The sequence below is a fragment of the Mesoplodon bidens genome (assembly GCF_964165515.1).
Source record: "Mesoplodon bidens genome assembly, chromosome: 10".
In the NCBI taxonomy this organism is placed as follows: domain Eukaryota; kingdom Metazoa; phylum Chordata; class Mammalia; order Artiodactyla; family Ziphiidae; genus Mesoplodon; species Mesoplodon bidens.
This window is the reverse complement of record NC_138172.1, coordinates 21505595-21527621: the sequence shown is the minus strand read 5'-3', so window position 1 is coordinate 21527621 and position 22027 is coordinate 21505595. Positions and strand designations below refer to the sequence as shown.

At 39.0% G+C, this 22027-nt stretch overlaps 1 protein-coding gene across 10 annotated transcripts in view; it reads right to left on the bottom strand.

Annotated features, from left to right (window-relative positions):
* The window catches only part of FRMD4B (FERM domain containing 4B), a 323064-nt gene that overhangs the window by 30547 nt on the left and 270490 nt on the right, over positions 1–22027 (bottom strand). For all 10 annotated transcript variants that reach the window (XM_081246504.1, XM_081246503.1, XM_081246507.1 and 7 more), the window contains 4 exons: positions 16641–16724; positions 15047–15112; positions 12607–12664; positions 11068–11154 (listed from right to left, as the gene is read on the bottom strand). In XM_081246504.1, coding sequence (XP_081102630.1) covers positions 11068–11154; positions 12607–12664; positions 15047–15112; positions 16641–16724 — 295 coding nt within the window. The remainder of the gene's footprint in view (positions 1–11067; positions 11155–12606; positions 12665–15046; positions 15113–16640; positions 16725–22027) is intronic.

Here is a 22027-nt window from a genome sequence, read left to right as displayed (position 1 = left end):
ATAGGGTGATTCCCCTGCTGTAACTTGATGCAAAACAAGATCACTGTATTATTGATTTATTCTTTTTTCATTTAAAAAAAGTTACACTTGATGAGTATACTGTTAGTACCCACAAGCCAGCTAGCAGATCTCTTTTGCCTCCTGGAGTACCAGAAAATTAGAATTTTGCAGGATGATGAGCTTTGAGAAAGCCAATTGACCTACCTTCTATCTAGCTAGCCATCTTTCGACCAAATATTTATGTGACTGAGAATAAGTCTTCCCAACAACCTTATGGGGAGGTACTACATTTAGCCCCATTTCACAGAAGAGAAAACTGAGGCTCAGAGAGGTTTAATTGGCCAAGGTCCCAAAGTTAAATAGGGGCAGATCTGGGATTCACACCCAAGCACAACCATGGCTCCAAATTCCCCAGTTACCAGAGCACACTATCCTGCCTTTCTTACTTGGGAAGAGTATTCTATGGAGATTTGTTATGTTAACCAAAAAAAGAAAGAAAAAAAGAGTAATTCCCAGTTCAACCTCATAGGAAGAAAACGGCAGCAATTACGGCAGCCATTTTCAGAAAAGAACTCTGAGTCTCTCATATTTTACTTAGACTAGTGGTTCTCCACCAGTGATGATTTCTCTTCACTTCCCACCCTCACCCACAACTCCCAGAACATCTGGCCATGTCTGGAGACATTTCTGGTTTATAATACTGGAGGGGAGGCTGCTACTAGCACCTTGTGGTTAGAGGCCAGGGATGCTGCTGAATATCAGACCATGCTCAGGACAAAATGATCTGGCCCAAAACATAAACAGCGCAGAGAATGAAAACACCTGACTCAGAGGATAATTTCTGGTGACATAACTATGCTTTGGTGGGTGAAGTGTGTTGATGAAGAAGATAAAATTTTTGCTATAAAATAATGAATTTTGGATTTCTCTTTTTCTCAACTAGGTATGTCTTTAGGAACAAATAGATGTCTGGATTGTTTTCTAAATGCAAATATTCCCTCCCAGTAGGACTTAGAACAACTGATCAGACTACAAGAGGCCATGCTCTCAATGCCCAGGAACACACCAAATGGTACACACTCAGGTAGAGAAAATTACTTTTTCAGATGTGATGTAACCCTTCACACATAAAACATCAGGTCTTAAACACAAGGAGTGAAACATTCTGAGTATTTTTGGAAATGTTTAGACAAAGATGTCCTGGGTATCAGAAGATGCATGATATAAAAATCTGACCATCTAAGAGGATGTCACCTCATATAAATTCCCTCTGTGGCCAAATCTCTAACCTCTCAGAGCTGATCTAATGACTTATGTTAGTACTTGCAATAGCGTGCTCACTGCACGTATCTGGTATAACCAGGGCTGACCTGTCGCTCAGAGACACCTGCATGGCTCTTCTGGATGTTTACAGCTGGCATCCTTCCTCACAGGTTGGTACCTAGTCTGCTTATTAAATATTTTCAATAAAAATCTCTAATTTTGAACATGATTTTGTCTTTCCAGATGGGTTGTCAGGTCCTTGATGACTGGGACTGGGCTTTTTCCTTAAACGAGATAAAGAATATAAAGTAGGGGACTTCCCCAGTGGTCCAGTGGTTAACCACCTTCCAGTGCAGGGGACTCGGGTTCGATCCCTGGTCGGGGAACTAAGATCCCACATGCCGCGGGGAAACTAAGCCCGCGGGTCACAACTACTGCGTTAGCGCACCTCAGCTAGAGCCCCTGTGCCGCAAACTACAGAGCCCACGTGCTCTGGAGCCTGGGCGCCACAACTAGAGAAGAGAAAATCTGCACGCCACAACTACAGAGAAGCCCATGTGCCACAACGGAAGATCCCGCACACCTCAACGAAGACCCTGCATGCTGCAACTAAGACCCAACGCAGCCCTCTGCCATGACAGAAGACAGCCATCTATGTATGAACCAGCAAGTGGGCTCTCACCAGACACCAAATCTGCCAGTACCTTGATCTTGGATTTCCCAGCCTCCAAAATGTGCTCAGAAAAGAGAAACAGCTCCCTACATTTGCTCTTACAGTGACAGAAAACAATCGATAATGTTTGTCTATGGATTTGATCATAACGAGGATGTTTTGTGGAAGATGAACTGAAAGATTTCACTGTTTCATGGCAAGGATCCCATCTTCAGTATGCAGGGTGGAATGGGTGTCTGGAGAAATGTGAATACCCTGTCTAGGGCTCTGACATTTCTGTGTGCAGAATGGTAACACTTACAGTGGAGAAGAGTGCAGCAGTGAGAGCCTCTTTCTTGCCCTTTGAAAACCGTCCCTCAAAGACTCATCCTGAGGAGCAGCATCAGAAAGGTGCCATGGGCTTCTGGAAGTTCCCCCTGTTCCTGGTCCTGAACCAGGCAGGTGCGCCTTGGAGAATGGCTTTGATCCCACTACACTCACCAATAAGGAAATGTGCCTCCTACTGGCTGCAATGGTGAACGATTATGTGCAGATGAAGGCCCGTGAGCTGAAGCAAGAGACAGGAGGGCTTCAGCATCACTGCCCAGAAGAGGTCCTGTAACACTGCGACCTGTGTGACCCATAAGATGGCGGGCTGGCTGAGCAGGTCTGAGAGTGTGGTTAAGAACAACTTCATACCCACCAACGTGGGCTCCAAAGCCTTTGGCTGGCGCCGCAGCGACCTTCAGGCCTGAGCGGTGAAATGACTCCAGGAAGAAGACAACCGCCCTAGTACCTCAGACGGCAGGGCAGATGGCTGGGTATTGCAGGAGTGCAGGCCACAGTCTGACCCTCCCTGGTCCTATATTGTAAAAAAAATCCACAGTGAAGGTGCCAACCACAGTGTCTGGAGAAAGAACAGAGTCCCAATAGCTAGAACACCTAGAATTTGGATTCATTTCTGCTTTTTATCAGTGCCTCCAAGTGACTCTGAGATCATCGTTCATCATAGGAAATATAGACCCTATTCATTTAAAACACTGTTCCCTACAGTTATAATTGTGATTATTCTAGTTTTTTAGTTTGAAAGGTAAAGACCCTACCCTTTGGGAGTATTCCCTACAATGTCATGTACATCTGGATTCAGAGCACAGACTTGGGTTGAAATACTGTGTTTGTCCTCTACTAACTATATGACCATGGACCTGACCCTCTCTGACCCTGTTTCCCCATATAACTTGAAAGCAACAATAAGTACCTACCTGTATCATTAATATAAAAGTGATTGAGATAATACATGACAAGAGCCTCACTGTTAATAAGTAATAATATTCTAGTTCTTGCTTTTTTTTTTTCTCCTAGGTCACCAGGGAGCTGAACTCCATTTCTTTTAATTTGCAATGAAAGCAACTTATTGAAAAGAAATAGCATGGAAGACACACATATATGCATGTCTCTTGATATTGAAAACACTCCTTTTTGCTTGAAATAAACTAAAGATAAATGCAGAATAAAATCATTGTAATTACCCAAAAAAAAAAAAAAGACCCAACGCAGCCAAAAATAAGTTAAATAAATAAATAATAAATAAATCTTAAAAAAATATATATAAAGTACTATAGGGCACTTGCAGACAGAATGGGCTCATTATTTTTTTTTTTTTGGAAAAATATCAGAGTACATTGCACTTTGTTAAGAGATTTGCTCCTGAAGGATGAATGAATTAAAACCAAACCGATCTTTGGTTATAAGTACAGAATGAAGAAAACTTTACTGTTTATGCCCGTGATAGAAAAATTTTTCACCATGCTTTATGTACTAACTGGCTTTCTCTGCATTTGGACTGGTCAATCCTATTAGACAGCTATCTTTCATTTTTCTGTGCCAACAATTCAGCCATTTGGTAAATGCCTAGAAACACAGAGTAACAGATGAAATAATGAAATCTAATGGTTTTGCCTGATCAGCAGCCCTCTCCTCTTTTTCAATCATCACCTTCAGTTTCTACAGGGAACACACTCACTCTTTAAGCTTTAACTGTAGGGGTCTCTCAGTTTTTATAACGTGCCCACCTCCCTCCCATCAGCATACACTGTTCTCTGACATGAACCTGCCAACCCATTCTTTGTTTTTTTTTTTTGTTTTTTTTTAATATTTATTTTATTTATTTATTTTTGGCTGCGTTGGGTCTTTGTTGCTGCGCACGGGCTTTCTCTAGTTGCGGTGAGCAGGGGCTACTCTTCGTTGCGGTGCGCAGGCTTCTCATTGCGGTGGCTTCTCTTGTTGTGGAGCACAGGCTCAGTAGTTGTGGCACACGGGCTTAGTTGCTCCGCGGCATGTGGGATCTTCCTAGACCAGGGCTCGAACCCGTGTCCCCTGCATTGGCAGGTGGATTCTTAAGCCCTGTGCCACCAGGGAAGCCCCCATTCTTTGGTTTTAAGCCTGGCTCCTTCTCCCACTTCAGGTCTCAGCTTAAATGTCACCTTTCTCAGAGAGGCTTTGCCTGAACACCTGAAACATCCCTACCCATCCCATTTTTGTCCCTCCGTCTCATTTGTTTCCATCAGAGACTATTCAAAATTTATAATTATGTCTTCATTCTCTGCTCACTTGTTTGTCTACCATCCCCTTGTAAGACTTCCAAGCAAACAAACAGAGAGTGACAGGAACTACTTACCACCCTCAGGATCTATTTTTCCTTCTAACAAAACACCTTGAGTGATGGCTTTGTCCGTGAACACCCACCTAGAGTATACACTGCCCAGCCTCCTTTGCAGTTAGACTTGGTGATTTTTTCTTTAAACCTTTTTTTAAAAAAATATTTTATTTATTTATTTGGCTGTGTTGGGTCTTAGTTGCGGCACGCGGGATCTTTCGTTGTGGCACGTGGGATCTTTTGTTGCGGCGAATGGGCTCTCTAGTTGTGGCGTGTGGACTTAGTTGCCCTGAGGCATGTGGGATCTTAGTTCCCCGACGAGGAATTGAACCTGCGTCCCCTGCATTGGAAGGCAGATTCTTAACCACTGGACCACCACGGGAGTCCCTAAACTTGGTGATTTTATGAATAAGGCTGCTCGCCTTGGCTTCTTTCCATCTGCCTACCGGTCATGAGATGGAAATGGAGACTTAGCAATGCCCATCCAATTCTCTGAGAGTTCCCTGTTTTAGAAGAACTGCTTCAAATTCTAATAATGATTAACTACAGGAGGAAAAGACAAATGCCTATGCTTCCCAGTAAACTTTCTATAAATTAGAGTATGGTGTGAGGGAAAAATAATTAACCATAAATTTGTTTTCTGTGTCTATGGAAAAGGGGCAGGGAGAGGGATAAATTAGGAGTTTGGGATTAACATATACACACTACTATATAAAAAATAGATAACCAACAAGGACCTACTGGATAGCACAGAGAACTGTACTCAGTATTTTGTAATAACCTATAAGGGAAAAGAATCGGAAAAAAATATATATATATATGTGTGTAACTGAATCACTTTGCTGTAAACATGAAAGTAACACAACATTGTAAATCAACTATACTTCAATAAAAAATAAATAAATTTAAAACAAGAAAAGAAAAATATATAGTCAGTGAAATAATTCACTAACTCATTGGGTCCACATAATGATCTGTGAGGTAGGTAGATAGAATTCTTTGATTTTGATAGTTGAGAAAATAAAGACCCAAAAGGTTGAGTGACAGCTCCAGGTCAGCCAACCAGTAAGTGGAGTGCCAGACTGGTTCTTATTTCAAATGCACGCTATAGGGTTGGAGTTCTCCTCCCACTGACTCTGTAGAAGGTTTTTAACAATCAAATTGATTCCTGGTGTGGCGGGAGCTTAATTATATACTTTACAAAGTAGAGACTGGATGGACTGGTCTCCGGGTGACATTCTGTAATTCTTTTTCTCCCTGCACATCATACTTCATTTTGTATTGATGTAGAAAGTATAATACAGCTGGACGGCACACATTCTCTCCTCTCTCCTATAGTTAACCTCACCTACAATTTAAGCAGCATTAGAAGCAGCATCCTAATCGAGGTCCATGGTGATGGGGCAGTGGTGGAGGAAGCAAGGTGGGTTTAGAAATGATCAAGATGGCCGTGCTTAGAAAAATAAGCAAGTCACTGAGTTTAAATGAAATGAGCCCTGTACTTTTATGACAAGGAAACAGGAAGACGTTTGTGCTGGTTACTTAATTCGTCTGCCCTAGGCAATTGGGAATTCCAATTAATTTAAAAAAATCAGTTAACTGATGGCTAAAGACCTTTTTCCCACCCTGAAATGCCCTGGGGTAATGACATGTATCACAAGACTTTATTAGTCTTATAATGCAGAAAGATACTAATCTTGAAAATCATTTTAGCCTACTATGGTCTACCTATAACACCTTGACTAGCATGTCATTTTTTTCCCTCCCACCTCTGACAGGTTCTGGTTTTCCCCAGGGAAATAACTTGCTAGAGGGGTACAAGTCAGTCATGACATACTAATACTTTACTCAGCCACGGACCTATTGTCTACTTCTTTGTGAAGAACAGACATTCTTCCTTGAAATACTGAATGAACAATAAAAACCTAGAAGGCACGTGTTTGAATTTTTCTTTTTTAAATTTTTTTATTTTTTTTCTTTCACATTTTTTATTATGAATTTTTCTTTTTTAAATAAAGCTTCATCGTTTTTAAGTTTGAACATCCTATGATTTGAAGTTGAGTTCTGGTATGTTTCACATTCCCTAAGAATTTGCAATGACACATTTCATGCACAAAGGAAGGATTTAAAAGAAAAACTGCTTATGACCTGATTTTTTAATACCGTAATTTTTGTGGATTGTAACTCAGAAGTTAAAAAAATTTCTCTTAATTTGCATCATACCTTAGGGCATTGTGGTTAATGAATTGGGAGGGGCAGAATGCTTACTCGCCTCTGAAAATAGTAAATGTGAGTGTGGACTCTTATGTGGGACACTAGGGCTCTGGGTTTGTAGTAATATTGGGTCCTACCTTAACCAGTGATCCAAGAATATTTCTCATACCTTTCTTTATTGTCTCTCTCCCTCACTACAAATGAGTAATTACCACTTATGGAGTTATGACTGTGTATCAGGCACAACACTAAATATAATCTCATTAATTCTTACAACCACCCTAGTAGTTGGTGGCATTACCATTGTACAGATGAGGAAACTAAGGCTAAAGAGAGGTTAAGCCATATGTCCAAGGTCACACAGCAAATGACATCAGAGACAGTCTTTGGATTGCTTCCCAAACCCTTGCCCTGTTGCATTATACTACGTGGATTGCAAACAAATCGAACCCCCTGACTAGCAAAAGCCTTATAGACAGTACACATGAAGAGCCTTTGCTGGGTGTTTTGGGAGGTAACACAAACACAGTCCCCAATATTCAGACCCTATAACTGATAGACATTTTGTGGAAAGGACAGAGGCCTCAGCCTGTGGACCTCGGACCAACCCTTTTTCAAAACAGACTTCTGACATCTTATCATGGGTGATTCTTCCTCCTTCTGGCCTGTTTTTAAGCCATGTAATTATAATGCAGCAGGCATGTGATTCAAGAGGCTGAGCATCTACACAACCTCCCATTCCAGCATTTGTTTCATTCCAGTTTGGCAATAGGACCTTCATTCCTGCCCGGCCATAGGTAACTTGCTGGAACGTAGGTCCATGCAAACAGCTGAAGCATAAGCCTCCTTTTATACGTCAGTGCTCACGACCCTTTAAGTTAGGCATTCCCTTATTTGTGCAACTAAGCCAAGACAGGGACGTTAGAACATCCTCCTGCCAATGAAACTCTTAAGTTGTCTAGACAGGAAAAAAAAAGATACGGAAGCAAAATCCATTGTCAGGTTTAACAGAAGAAGCAAGGAGAAAGCAAACAGTGGTACAAAGTGGACACCTGCGAAAATAACCAGGAAAGAGAAAGCAAGACAGTTATGACACCAGATGGCCTGTTTATGGTCCTTTTCGACCTGAATGGCATGTCTTGAAAATGAAATAGAAAAACTCTTGCAAATTGAAAAAAGGAAGTGGCTTCTGATCATTGTCTAGACTCTGAAATGAACAAGCAAACCTGATTATGATCAGTGTCAAACAATATTTACCAATTTCTATGAAACTGTGAATGTAAAGAAAGGCCTGTGAGTCATGAGCAACTGAGAGGAAATTAACAGCAATATTTACTGTGTAGATTCTGATTCACCATTATTTTGGAAGAAAGCCTGGTTGTTTTTAGTAGATGCATTTAGAGTCTGTGAGAATCTCAATTTTCTCAAGCCACAACAGCTAAGAAATTACTTGTGAGTTGATTTGTTATATTTTACATGCAAGATTCAGAAAAACCAAAGAAATGTTATTTCTTAAAGTAAAATTCAGGGAAGAAATAAATTACCAAAAAAAAATGTTAACATGGATGAGGTCTACCTTAAGAAAACATGATCTTACAAAATAGATAATAGGGGCTAGTTATTTGCCTTGGCTGAAATTCATTATGCTCCAACCCACTCTTCCCACAATGGAAACAACCCAAATGTCCATCAAGAGAGAACTGGTTAAATAAATTATGTATTTCAACACCGTGGAATACTAGTCAGCTTTAAAAAGAGTAAAAAGACATCTGTTTTAGAAGTGATTTGGAGAAATATGACATAGTATGGAATAGTATACATAGTAAGATTTCTTTCTCTCTGTAAAAGCTTAGTATACATGCTGACAAAGTCTAAATGAAGCAGTATCAACAGCCACTATGGAAAACAGTATGGAGGTTCCTCAGAAAACTAAAAATAGAATTACCATATGATCCAGCAATCCCACTCCTGGGCATATACCCAGACAAAACTACAATGCAAAAAGATACATGCACCTCCATGCTCACAGCACCACTATTCACAACAGCCAAGACATGGAAACAACCTAAATGTCCATGACAGATGAATGGATAAAGAAGATGTGATACATATATACAATGGAATGCTACTCTGCCATAAAAAGAATGAAATAATGCCATTTGTAGCAGCATGGATGCAGCTAGAGGTTATCATACTAAGTGAAGTAAGTCAGAAAGAGAAAGACAAATACCATATGATATCACTTATCTGTGGCATCTGAAATATGACACAAACGAACCTATCTACAAAAAAGAAACAAGACTCACAGACGTAGAGAACAGACTTGTGGTTGCCAACCGGGGTGGGGTGGGGGTGGAGGAGGGATGGAGTGGGAGTTTGGGGTTAGTAGATGCAAACTATTATATATAGAACAGATAGACAACAAGATCTTACTGTATAGCATGGGGAACTATATTCAATATCCTGTGATAAACCATAATGGACAAGGATATGAAAAAGAATTTATGTATATATATAACTGAATCACTTTGCTGTACAGCAGAAATAACACAATATTGTAAATCAACTCTACTTCAATAAAAAAAATAAAATAAAAAATACAACAAAATAAAATTCATAAACAAACAAACAAACCAGTATCATTCTCTTGACAGTGATTATCACAGGGGAGGGATGGGGACTGCTGAAGAACTTCCTGCCCCAATTGACGTTTCTGTAGTGTGTGCTTTTTTGTTGTTGTTGGTTTCTTTTACAATGACTATTTAAAACTTTTGGTAAAAACATTAAAATATATAACTGTAAAGAAAAACTGTACGCCCATATCATTTCTAACATTATTAGAAATTTGGTCTTAGAAACAGGTTTTCAAATACAACCAATATTACTCGTATTCCTCCTATAAATCAAGTATTCCAACTGATCTGGGTCGCTGGGCCAAAATTATACAGATCAAGTTCTAATTGTATGATTACACAAATGCTTACTTACCATGCCTCACACAGATGGATCTTTTGTTAAAAATAATGCTTTCCTATTTTTACTGATAATTCCCAATAAGAAGCCACAGTGCCCAGCTAGTCTGATCCAGGAGAGCTGGATGGGTATTCAAAGGGGGCTGTGGTTTGTCCTGGGCAACACCCTTTCATGTTTTCTGTGCCAGTTTCACAACCATAAAATGGGAAGAAAAGGGTAGCTTATTCTCTAAACTCAAAGGAAGACTGTAAGTACTGATTGAAGCTAAAAGGACACTTAGAAGATGAAGAGCTTGTGGTATTATGACCAGGGCCTGACTTTATGAAAAATATGGCTGTTTTTCTAGTACAAATTAAAGCAAGAGACAGATGGAAGTGATAAGAGCTATTTAAGGCGGTGATGTCGGGGTGTGATAGAGCAGGCAGCCTGACCACGGTCTGTTATTATAGGTCATTGTTTCACAGCTGCGATTCCCAGGGATGGCAGCAGAGGACAGGGAGCATGGCAAAACCTAACAGCACGGGTAAGCCTTTATGTCATTATAATACTGAGTAGGCCAGAGCAGCTAGATGGATATCTACATGAACTCATCACTTCTTATATAGGCAAAAAAGTATTGTACACTTGTGCTTGGTCAAGAGGAACAACCTCATAATCAAATTGCCAAGAATGTAACTTATTAGCTCTGGAAAATCCAAACCTGATAGTGTGACCCTTTAATAAATAGCACGTAACTTACTGTCCTCTACAGAAAGTAGACATGTTAAATGTGGAAAACTATGAAACAAAGATAAGCAAAACTAGCAGCAGTAGTAGAAAGGTTACTTATAACTGTATCACTGAGAGGTAACTAGCACCAAAATTTTGACTTACGTCTTTACAATTCACCCATTTGTTTATCCATCCAATGTACATATGTATATGTATGCGTATGTGTGTGGATGCATGTATATATTTTTATATATGTAAAATTCATTAAACAAATGACATCATCATGTTCATACTAACTTAAAACAGAAACCTAATTGTATGCACTTGTAAACTACTTTGTGATCAACATCCTTGTAGTTAAATCTTTGTGTGTAATTTTACTTCCTTAGGATAAATGATCAGACGTGGAATTGCTGTATAAATGGGGCATGAATGAATTATAAAAAGTATTTCACATTTAACTTGAGTCTTCTCTAAACCTAGGACTTCACTAATCAAAAATTCTTTACCCAAGATTGCTTGTTGCCCCTTAAAGTGATGTTTCTAGCTCTAGAACAGCTCAATGTTCTCATAAGTGTCTGAAATGATTCACACTTACTTTCCGAGGTTTCACCTTATCTTGCAAATCATACTGGCCAATTCCTTTATAGCTGATTCCAAGCCACCAAGGAAGTCCTTGTTTATCCTGGAAGATGGAAAACCATGAGAACCAAGACCTAATTGTTAAGTCTTATAGAGATGAGGTAACATCTACCAATTTCATCCTTTAACAAGTATCAACAAGTCAAAATAATTTTGTCCTGGTAAACAAAACACTATTTAAAATCCTAACTTGTTATTAAAATGCTTTCTTAGAGTTTCTTCAAATAAGATCTATAAGTCAAAACACACCAATACTATTAACACCATCAAAAAGAAAGTATCATTATTGTTAGGATTAAACAGTTGGAGAGAAGAAATAAAATGTAAGTAATTCAACCAGGAATTAATCCAGAGTACAAAGCCAGTTAACCACTGGGGAAAAAAAAAAAAGAAGAAGAGAAAGAAAAAGAAAAAAAGCTCTTTGTTCTCTTGATTAGTAACCAGCTATAAAGGTCAGAGAAGTTTCCAAAGAATTACAACAATGAGAAAAGTGGTTCCAAATCCTAATGTTTATAATATACTTAACAAATGAACATGGGAATACTAAAAAATTCTTTGGGTGAATTATATGATTCAAAGTTGAGATGCTTGAATAATGACTTTGAGGTACATATGGGGAGGGGAGGAATACATTTTTTTTCATAAATTTATCTTTTAGGTCTTGCCAAAGAAAGGGATATATATTGACATAGGGAAAGAAAAACTTGGGCTTAAACATATACCCATATGCAAACAAATTAAGAATCAGTAGAAATTAAAGTGGAATTGGTACGTATTTTTAGTACAAGGTGTCCTCATTATACAGGTATTATCCAATTCCCCACCATTTTGAATTGCAAACACTGTCAGAACTTGAAAAGTCAGTCAAGATTGATCAAGTATAAAATTATTCCTCTTTCAAACAAGACTCTCTTCTTAACAATATGCTTTATCCTCTATCATCTCAAACTATTTCTTAGTCAATCTCTCCCTGTGTATAAACAACTGAAAGTACTACACAAATATGAAACATACCAAATGAAAATGGGTACTGCAAATCTTGTAAAAACTTGAGGATTTTATGAAGCTGCTGAAATGATACTGGATGATTCTTCAATGATTCTCATACAAAGGCACTACCAAATGAACATCTAGTAGCATTAGAAAGGTGCACAATTGGAAAAGAGAAAAACCAGCAAAAGTAGCTAAAAGATTAGGTGTGCCAAAAGAGAATGATCTGAATATTTCAGGGCTAATAGAGGCTTCAGGAACACATCTGAACACAGCTAGTATTTTGCAAAAATAATGTGCTTTATGATTTGCTAAAAATGACAAGATACAATCAGGTTTTTATTTTTTTAAGAAAATCAATCCTATTCTAAATGCTGAAATTTCTAGAGATAATTTACATATATATGCATATTGATCTATGTGATTTTAGAAAGTTGGTGTTGTTCACTAACTCTCATAAAATAACACAGGCATGATGAAAGGTTTGTCATATAAAAGTATTTACCTTTACTGCATAATAATGGACTCCATAGGTTGGTAGAGCTTCTACTATTTTCATATACCTATGGAAAATGAATATATATTATAACCTCTTATTAAATTGGTTGGAGGGTCCTTTTGGGAAACGTGATCTAAAGAAACACAATTTGTATCTACTTTCCTCATTATAACCTTGTCTTTGACTAAAGGAGAAATAGAATAAACCACTCCAGGGAGTAATATATTTTACTTTATCCAAATGTTGGGAGGTTGTTAACAGAAATTCAATTTCAAAAAGCTGTAGGAAATGTTATTTTCTGCATATTAAAATTTCTATGGCTTAGAAACATATTGTACTTTATTATAAACCCAAACTTCAAGTATTTTTAAACTAGCACCTAATGATGCAAGTCATGAGAATCAACTTTTGGGTCATGCTCATAATAAGTAAAAAATAAAGCTTATTTTCTGCTTGCTGTAAATTAAGCAAACATGCTATAATAAAAGCATGGTGGTTTTTCTCACTGATGGTGGTACACTTTTAGAAATTTATACTTAACTTTTAAGTCAAACCTCTTAGAAATATATGCTTTAAAACAGTGAATTTTATTATATGCAAACCTGATTTTTAAAAATATGCACCCCCCAAAAAAATTAAAGTGACGATGTACCTCTTGTTATTTTTAATTCAACAAGTATTTATTGTATAACTTTAAGACTTCATGGAGTGGACTAAATTGTGTAAAATTTCCTCTCTGCCCACACAAAATTGAGGTTCCTGTATGATACAAGTGGACTCTTTAATAACATTTTGGAGATCAGGGGCTCTGGACCTTGTAATCAATAATGTGATAACTTTTTAAAGTAAAAGGTCTACATATTAGTGAATATAAAAAGTTAGGGGGACTTCCCTGGTGGCGCAGTGGTTAAGAATCCGTCTGCCAATTCAGGGGACAAGGGTTCGAGCCCTGGTCCGGGAAGATCCCACATGCCACGGAGCAATTAAGCCTGTTGCTACAACTACTGAGCCTGCACTCTATAGAGCCCGTGAGTCACAACTACTGAGCCCGTGAGCCACAACTACTGAAGCCCGTGAGCCTAAAGCCCGTGCTCCACAACAAGAGAAGCCACCGCAATGAGAAGCCCGCACACTGCAACAAAGAGTAGACCCCGCTCGCTGCAACTAGAGAAAGCCCGCGTGCAGCAATGAAGACCCAACGCAGCCAAAAGTAAATAAATAAAATAAATAAATTAATTTTTTTTAAAAAAGGTAGATGTGCCAAGGCCAGGCAGCAATTACACTGCACAGCCAGGATTCCAACAAAGTGAGTCGGATTCCACAGTCTAGAGCCTTAACTACCAAGTTAGACAGTCTCTTATTTGCAGCCACAATGATTATGATCAAAGGAAGTAAGTGGATGCTGCATTTCAACAAGGACAGTTTATAATACACTCATTAACCTAACCTAAAATCCTTCATGGAAATTGTTATTCCTTTTTGTTTTCCAGTTCAGAAAACAGGCACAAGTCAGGGATTCAACTTCAGGCTGTTAACTTCTCATTTCTGCCTTGAAGATCACAGCAGGTGCACTATAATAAAAAGGAGATGAGTGCAAGAGCAGGGATGTGGGGGAAATCTATACACTGACCAGGGGAATAGTGATCGCCAAGTCCTTATTTCACTTCTCACATGCCCTGAGCTATATTCAGCAGATTTTTTGTTAAAACTTCTATGGCCATAAAAGTTATTCTATTGTACAATTACTATAGCAATAATGCTACATTAGTTTTTACAATTCAAAAATTTTAAAATTATAAATTTACTTTTTACAATTTAAAAACTTCAGTGTAGCCTGTGAACTGTTCTTAATAAATGACGGTAACTCTATAGGTCTAAAATGCAGAAATCTATCACTATGGTCTGCTGTTGGTACCATAAAGAAACAGATTATCCAACACCGACACTGCCTGCTCCACCCAAAATAGAGTCACAAAAAAGGTGATAAAACACAGCCTCCAGATAGATGTTGTTTGGCTCATGCTGTACTAAAATTTTCTTTAAATTACTTTGCAATGTTTAAAATTAGGATTTAAAAAATCGTAATTTCCAGCTTTTCTTGAAAAACATCAGATGATCTGGCAACATTATGCCTGAATGCTGAAGCTGAGTAGTCTTGTCTCTAGCCAGGGCAAAAGCTCTCTAGTTCACCACAGTCCCCACCACTCCCTATTGCCTACACTTGGCCTATGAGTTCTCATTTTTGTTACCTGTCTGACACTGGCAGGCGTCTGAATTGATGACACCAAAGTATGGAATGACCCACGACACTTTATAATTCATGGTAAGATACTTCTAACCACGTGAGTACTATATGCACACGAACTACACAATAGAAATAATTTCAGATGACTTTCTCAAACGGAAGACATTACAACTATATCTAAGCAAAAAGAAAGATACTTACTGAACCACAGCTTGACCCCGAGTCAGACCTTTGATTTTCAAATAATGCTCAATTACTCTGTCCTCACTGTAAAACAAGGAAATGAAAAGTAGAGCAATGTGTGACTGTACAATTTCAGATCCAATTTCAAGATTCTCAGGTGGCCTACTTGAAACACTTGAGAAAGAAGGCCTAGACCAACTTGTTTGGGAGACAGAAGCTAGTTGACTTTTGTTTTTGTAGGATATGGACATGTGGACTCCTGAAGCTCAGACATTTGACTACCTTGTCGTGATTTTATACAATTTTATATAATATATTTATATAATATGTAAATTTAAAAAACTTAAGTTATTTAGAAAAGGAAACATAATATCAATTCATCAAATAAAAAAGTAATATTCTCTCCCATAACTGAATGGAATATAATAAATACAAAATAATGTTATTAAACGCTAGTTAGAGAGCCTTGCTGGGGAAATTAAAAGGGTTTTTTAGAGAGATCAGCAAGTGTAAGGTATTATAGACATTTTCCTTAAATTGTTCAGAAAGATTTAGAAAGAATTAAAAATGCTTCTGAGTGAGTGTTCAATCTAAAACATTCTACGTCACTACTTGTGGACATAATACTTTAGAAGAAAACCCTTAATTATTGCCTTAGAATAACACTTTTTGACTAGAAAGGAGAAACAGGCTGAAGTCTGGTCACTTTTGACATCATTCAGTTATTTACCCTCCTTTCAGACTGGTAGCTCATTAGTCATATCTCAAGTATAACTGAGAAGAATAAACGTTTTTATCTCTATACAACAAATAAGCAACAGTAATTGGTCTTTGTTTTTTATCCTTAAGAAACTATCACTTAACAATGATTCATTTAGAAGGTTCCAGACTCAGGATGTAATGTAGCCTCAGTACCTACTCTCACTATTGACTTGGGAAATATTCCAACTTTCATATTACAGCTATTCATGCTGAATATTTATTTTGTAACCAGTTTTTTAGTGGAAAGGAAAACCATCTTCAGGATTCACAGCCTTAAATCGAGGAAAATATATTTAAAGGGAATGTCAGTACTTCAAGGGAAGAAAACGTACTTTTCTAGGAAAAACGTTGCATGGGAAATGGGTACTATGGATTCATTAAAATACAGGCAAATAAAACAACTCAAAATAGACAGTGACTTCTGGCTGTAGAGGAAACCTCTGATCATTCAGGTTGTTTCTGTTTATTATGAATGCCTCTGTTCAAGGAAATCTGTATTTTATACCACATATATTGCACTCTGCCAGATTAAGCCTGCGTTATACAGTGACTGCACACATACTGAGCATGATTCACTTAAAAGCACACTCTACAAATGTATCACGCACTTGAATGAGAAGGCACATGGCCAGTCTTCACACAGGACTACAGTCTTGGGACAATGATCTCCAGAGAGATTTGATAAGACCTTTTCACTGGAAGGATCAAGGTCTTCTTATGATTAGACTGACACGTATGATGGGCAGTTTGATATTTTCCTCACTTATATTTCTTTTAGTTCCCTGAAGAGCATGCCGTTCTCAATGGAGGTTACTGTAACAGGGTCACCGGCAATCTTGGTGTGGCTTACCAGTAGGCAAGGGAGGGGTGCTCCTGCAGAGTTTTGGTTGGAAAGGCTGGTAATGTCTTTAAATCTTTCCTGGCATTTTCATCACTAAAAAGAAAAGTAATACAGTATGTCAGTCGTTGTTACCTAAAAGATTACCCAAGCTGGTCACCACATGAAATCTGAAAAGTAACAATAGCACATTGGGCTCTGTCAAATGTTACTGTCAGCATACATAAGGCTATAGACTTTAACTAAAGACAGCCCCCAAATGGACAACCAACCTGATGAGATTTTGAAGTTTTTAAAAGACAAAAAAAAAAAAAAATTTTAATACTATTAAATTGCCATAATCCCATTTTCCTTACTTATAAACTCAATTTTCATTGTATATTTCCTATATGTATCTATTTTATTATTATTATTATTTTATTTTTTTATTTATTTATTTATTTTTTTTTTTGCAGTACGCGGGCCTCTCACTGTTGTGGCCTCTCCCGTTGCGGAGCACAGGCTCCAGACGCGCAGGCTTAGCAGCCATGGTTCACGGGCCCAGCCGCTCCACGGCATGTGGGATCCTCCCGGACCAGGGCACGAACCCATGTCCCCTGCATCGGCAGGTGGACTCTCAACCACTGCGCCACCAGGGAAGCCCAATATGTATCTATTTTATTATTGATACATAATTATTACAATTGTGCACACTTTATATTCTATTTTTATGCAGCACTCTTCAAATCTCATTATATACTTTCTCCACACTCCTGTAGTACCCTCATAATTATTTTTAGTGGTTATATAATATTCACAATGTTGGAACACTGGTTATCCTAAAACCATTCACATAGAATCACCATTTTTCATAATAGCTATCATTGCAATAAAAACGTTTGAGTGTAGACCTTTCTATTACTCGTCTGTTACTTCCTTACCACTCTCTGAAATAAAATGGACCAAGTCGGCCATCTGCGGAAATCACTTGGATAGAAGATGACTTGAGGGACTTCCCTGGTGGCACAGTGGTTAAGAATCCTCCTGCCAATGCAGGGGACATGGGTTTGATCCCTGGTCCAGGAAGATCCCACATGCCACGGAGCAACTAAGCCCGTGAGCCACAACTACTGAGTCTGTGCCCTAGAGCATGCGAGCCACAACTACTGACCACACGCGCCTAGAGCCCGTGCTCTGCAACAAGAGAAGCCACCGCAATGAGAAGCCCACACACCACAACAAAGAGTAGCCCCCGCTCGCCGCAACTAGAGAAAGCCTGCGTGCAGCAACAAAGACCCAACGCAGCCATAAATAAATAAATAAAATTAAAAAAAAAAAGACTTGAAAATGTGTTTCTAATGAAATCCAAGGAAGTTATCTCTCAAATTGCAACAAGTGAACTAAAATGTACCTCATGAAACATCAGCTAATTTTAAAATGGCAAAATTCTGGGAATACAGGCAATATTTTATAATAACTATAAATGGAGTACAATCTTTAAAACCTGTGAATCTCTATGTCATACACTTGAAACATATAATATTGTAAATCAACTATATCTCAGTTAAAAACAGTAATACAATGAAAACAAAACAGAACCAAAAAAAAAAAAGGCAAAATTCTGGTTGTGAAAAGAGAAGGGTGTGGGTGGGATAGGGAGGGTGGGAGGGAGACGCAAGAGGGAGGGGATATGGGGATATATGTATACATATAGCTGATTCACTTTGTTATACAGCAGAAACTAACACACCACTGTAAAGAAATTATACTCCAAAAAAGATGTAAAAAAAAAAAAAGAGAGAGAAGGGTGTGGTCTTTAAGGAACTTAACAGAAGGGAGAACAGGTAATATGACCCAGTTAGGTTTGTCCTGCACAGTGTGAGAATAGTCCCAAGTATTTAAGAAGGCAGTCTCTGATGAAACAGACATGACTCTCTGGGGTTCATTAGAGCCTAGGTTAAGTGCATTAAAGAGTTACTCAAAATCATGATTACCCTGGTGTTCATCAAACAGCATACTGGTAACTTTTTTCCACTTACTTGCCACCTCTTCATATCTTTGCCATTATCAACTCTTTGTTGAGGTTACCAAGAGCACCATGAAATGCACTTCTAGGGCACTGTTCATCTCATGGAAGTCCCATCACAACTCTTCCCAGGTGGTAGGTACTATTATTACCCAGACTACTTCACAGGTAAGAGTTTGAGGTTTAGAGAGGCTAAGCTTCTTGTTCAACATCTCTCAGCTACTATGTAGAGGAGCCAGAAGGCTTCAAAGGCCAAGACCATAACCACTGTATTCTATTACCTGATTCCCTGAAGGACTCCCAGAGCAGCATCCTGGGACATTCTCATCTCTGGCGAGGCAGAGCTCCCCTTCACCCTCACCCCTACTTATAAATGAAAACTCTGAACTGATTGGTTGCAAAATCCATCATTCAAGCATTTTTACATTAGCTTCCCCACGGTTTGCCCCAATGTGAATCGTGATACTGAAAGAGATGAACCCCCAACTGTAGGACTAAACACTGAACTCAAGGTCAATCTCCTCCCAAAGCATTCATTCAGTTACCTAGATCAAATGTTATAGGTCAAACTAGGGAACCAAGTATGGCCTGCAGACAGGCTTTGTTTGATCCATGTTGCGCTGTGCTGGATTAGAAATTGCCCTCTCCTGTCACTTGATCAGGCCTGGTGTAACTGGTTCTCCTTCAATGTCTACAGAAGGTTTGTTTACTGGTTCCATCACCAAGTTTCCCCACCAGGCTACAGGGCAATCAGGTGAACCCACTGAGCAACCTGTACATAAACTTACTATCAGTGAGAACAGATAGAGTTGAGTGTCACCTAGCTTAGAGACGGTATGATTTGTACTTGTCAATGCTACATTTCAAAACTAGGCTTGGGGCCCTTCCTAAAGGTGAGAGATCTGACTTTACAAATTACTCCAGGAAATGAAAAGTCACTTGGCTCCCATTCTTACATAAGCATAAATCTCTCTATTCATTTGAAATCTGAGCAGTATGGCTTAACCACATTGACAATCTCGGGAAACTGGTTTGGGCTTCCTGAAAACCAAAATACATACCACAATCGTATTTAATCACAGTAAAGGTCACCTGTCAACTCCCAGTAATGATATTTATTTCTCTTAATAATTTCTTTTATGCTGTCCTTCAAATCCCATTTCCTTTTCAAAGAGGTTGGCTTATGAATTTTTTGTGAAGGGCAAATACCAGTACATGTTCTAAAGTGACAGACTAAGTATAACAGTTATTTTATTTGATTTTATTATTTTATTTTTTTGCGGTACACAGGCCTCTCACTGTTGTTGTGGCCTCTCCCGCCACGGAGCACAGGCTCTGGACGCGCAGGCCCAGTGGCCATGGCTCACGGGCCCAGCTGCTCCGCGGCATGTGGGATCCTCCCAGACCGGGGCACGAGCACGTGCCCCCTGCATCGTCAGGCGGACTCTCAACCACTGCGCCACCAGGGAAGCCCAACACTTATTTTAAATTAATCATCACCACCAACCACATGTGTGTTATCTTCTGGGTTCATGTGAACTCTGTGCTGTGTTCCAAGAACTCAGCCTCACATTCACTTATTTCTTTGGATTATAGTTAATTTTGTGGCAATCAAGACCTACTAGAGTAGAAGAAGAGAAGCTGCTATTTACCATAAATTCACTTATTCATTTAGCAAATACGTATTAAGTGTATACTGCATGCTGAGCACGTAGAAACAAGTGTCATATGACGAAGTTGCTTTTAACTTATACAAATGTAGTCAGCCAAAGGAGAGAGGAGAGAGGGGATTGAAATAAGAGGGAAATTTTATCCATCATTTTATTCAACAAGCTCATGGTTGAGAATAAGTGTGAAATGGGAGACTTGAAGTTGCTGTCCTTTAAGATGATTTTAGATACTGTGTTCTTAAATCACGAGTCTCTCAGTATACTGAGATTTTTCTAGGATTAAAGCATTTAACACATGTCCGCTTAACACACAACTTGTATATCTAGTGACTAACTTAAGAAATAGCTACATGTTACAACTGGAGAAAAATACTACCTGTGTTGGATATACTGAAAGATGAACTTTGGCCTTCGACATGTCACCTTCCCAAGGAGTTTTTAATTTTAACTATGCACATTAGAACCTACCCTAGTCCTAAGATGCAATAAGACATTATACATCTGGAAATGGTGACTAAATAAATCAATAAATTACCAAAAATTAATCATAAGGCAGCATCCTAAATAACAATGAATATTTACTCATTAAGACTTTTTTGGGATACTAATCAATCACTGGGAAGCAACTAAAATGTGCATTAGGGCTTCCCTGGTGGCGCAGTGGTTGAGAGTCCGCCTGCCGATGCAGGGGACACGGGTTCAAGCCCTGGTCTGGGAGGATCCCACATGCCGCAGAGCAGCTGGGCCTGTGAGCCATGGCCGCTGAGCCTGCGTGTCCGGAGCCTGTGCTCCGCAATGGGAGAGGCCACAACGGTGAGAGGCCCACGTACTGCAAAAAAAAAAAAAAAGTGCATTAATAGGCAAGTGGCTTAGGGATCATTTTAAGGAGAGTTTAGACTACTTTAAAAGGAATATAATTGAATAGGTGGAGCACAAGGGATTTGGGGGGGGCGTGAAACTATTCTGAATAATACTGTAATCATGGATGCATTTGTCCAAAGCTATAGAACACAGAGTGAACCATGATTTGACTATGGACTTTAGTTAATAATAATCTGTCAGTATTGATTCATCACTTGTAACAAATGTACTACACTAATGCAAGATGTTACTGATAGGGGAAACTGTGAAGAGAGGGGGAGGGGGAAGGAGAGGATATATGAGAACACTCCATACTTTCTGCTCAGTTTTTGCGTAAACCTAAAACTGCTCTAAAAACTGAAGTCTATTATTTTTTTTTAAAAAGGTAAAAAAATAAAGAAATATACTTTAAATCAGTGGTTCTTAACTGGGGCAATTTTGCCCCTCAGGGGATATTTAGCAATGTCTTAAGCCATTTTTTTAACAGTCACAATTGGGGAAGGAGGTGTTACAGGCATCTACTGAGCTGAGGCCAGGATGCTACTATACATCCTACAATACACAAGATGGGCCCCCAGCAGCAAAGAATTATCTTGCCCCAAATGCTAATAGTGTTGAGGGTTGAGAAACCCTGATTTGGATTATTATAAAACTCCTGGGCTTCCCTGGTGGCGCAGTGGTTGAGAGTCCGCCTGCCAATGCAGGGGGCGTGGGTTCGTGCCCCAGTCCGGGAAGATCCCACATGCCGCGAAGCGGCTGGGCCCGTGAGCCATGGCCGCTGAGCCTGCGCATCCGGAGGCTGTGCTCCGCAATGGGAGAGGCCACAGCAGTGAGAGGCCCGTGTACCGCAAAACAAAACAAAA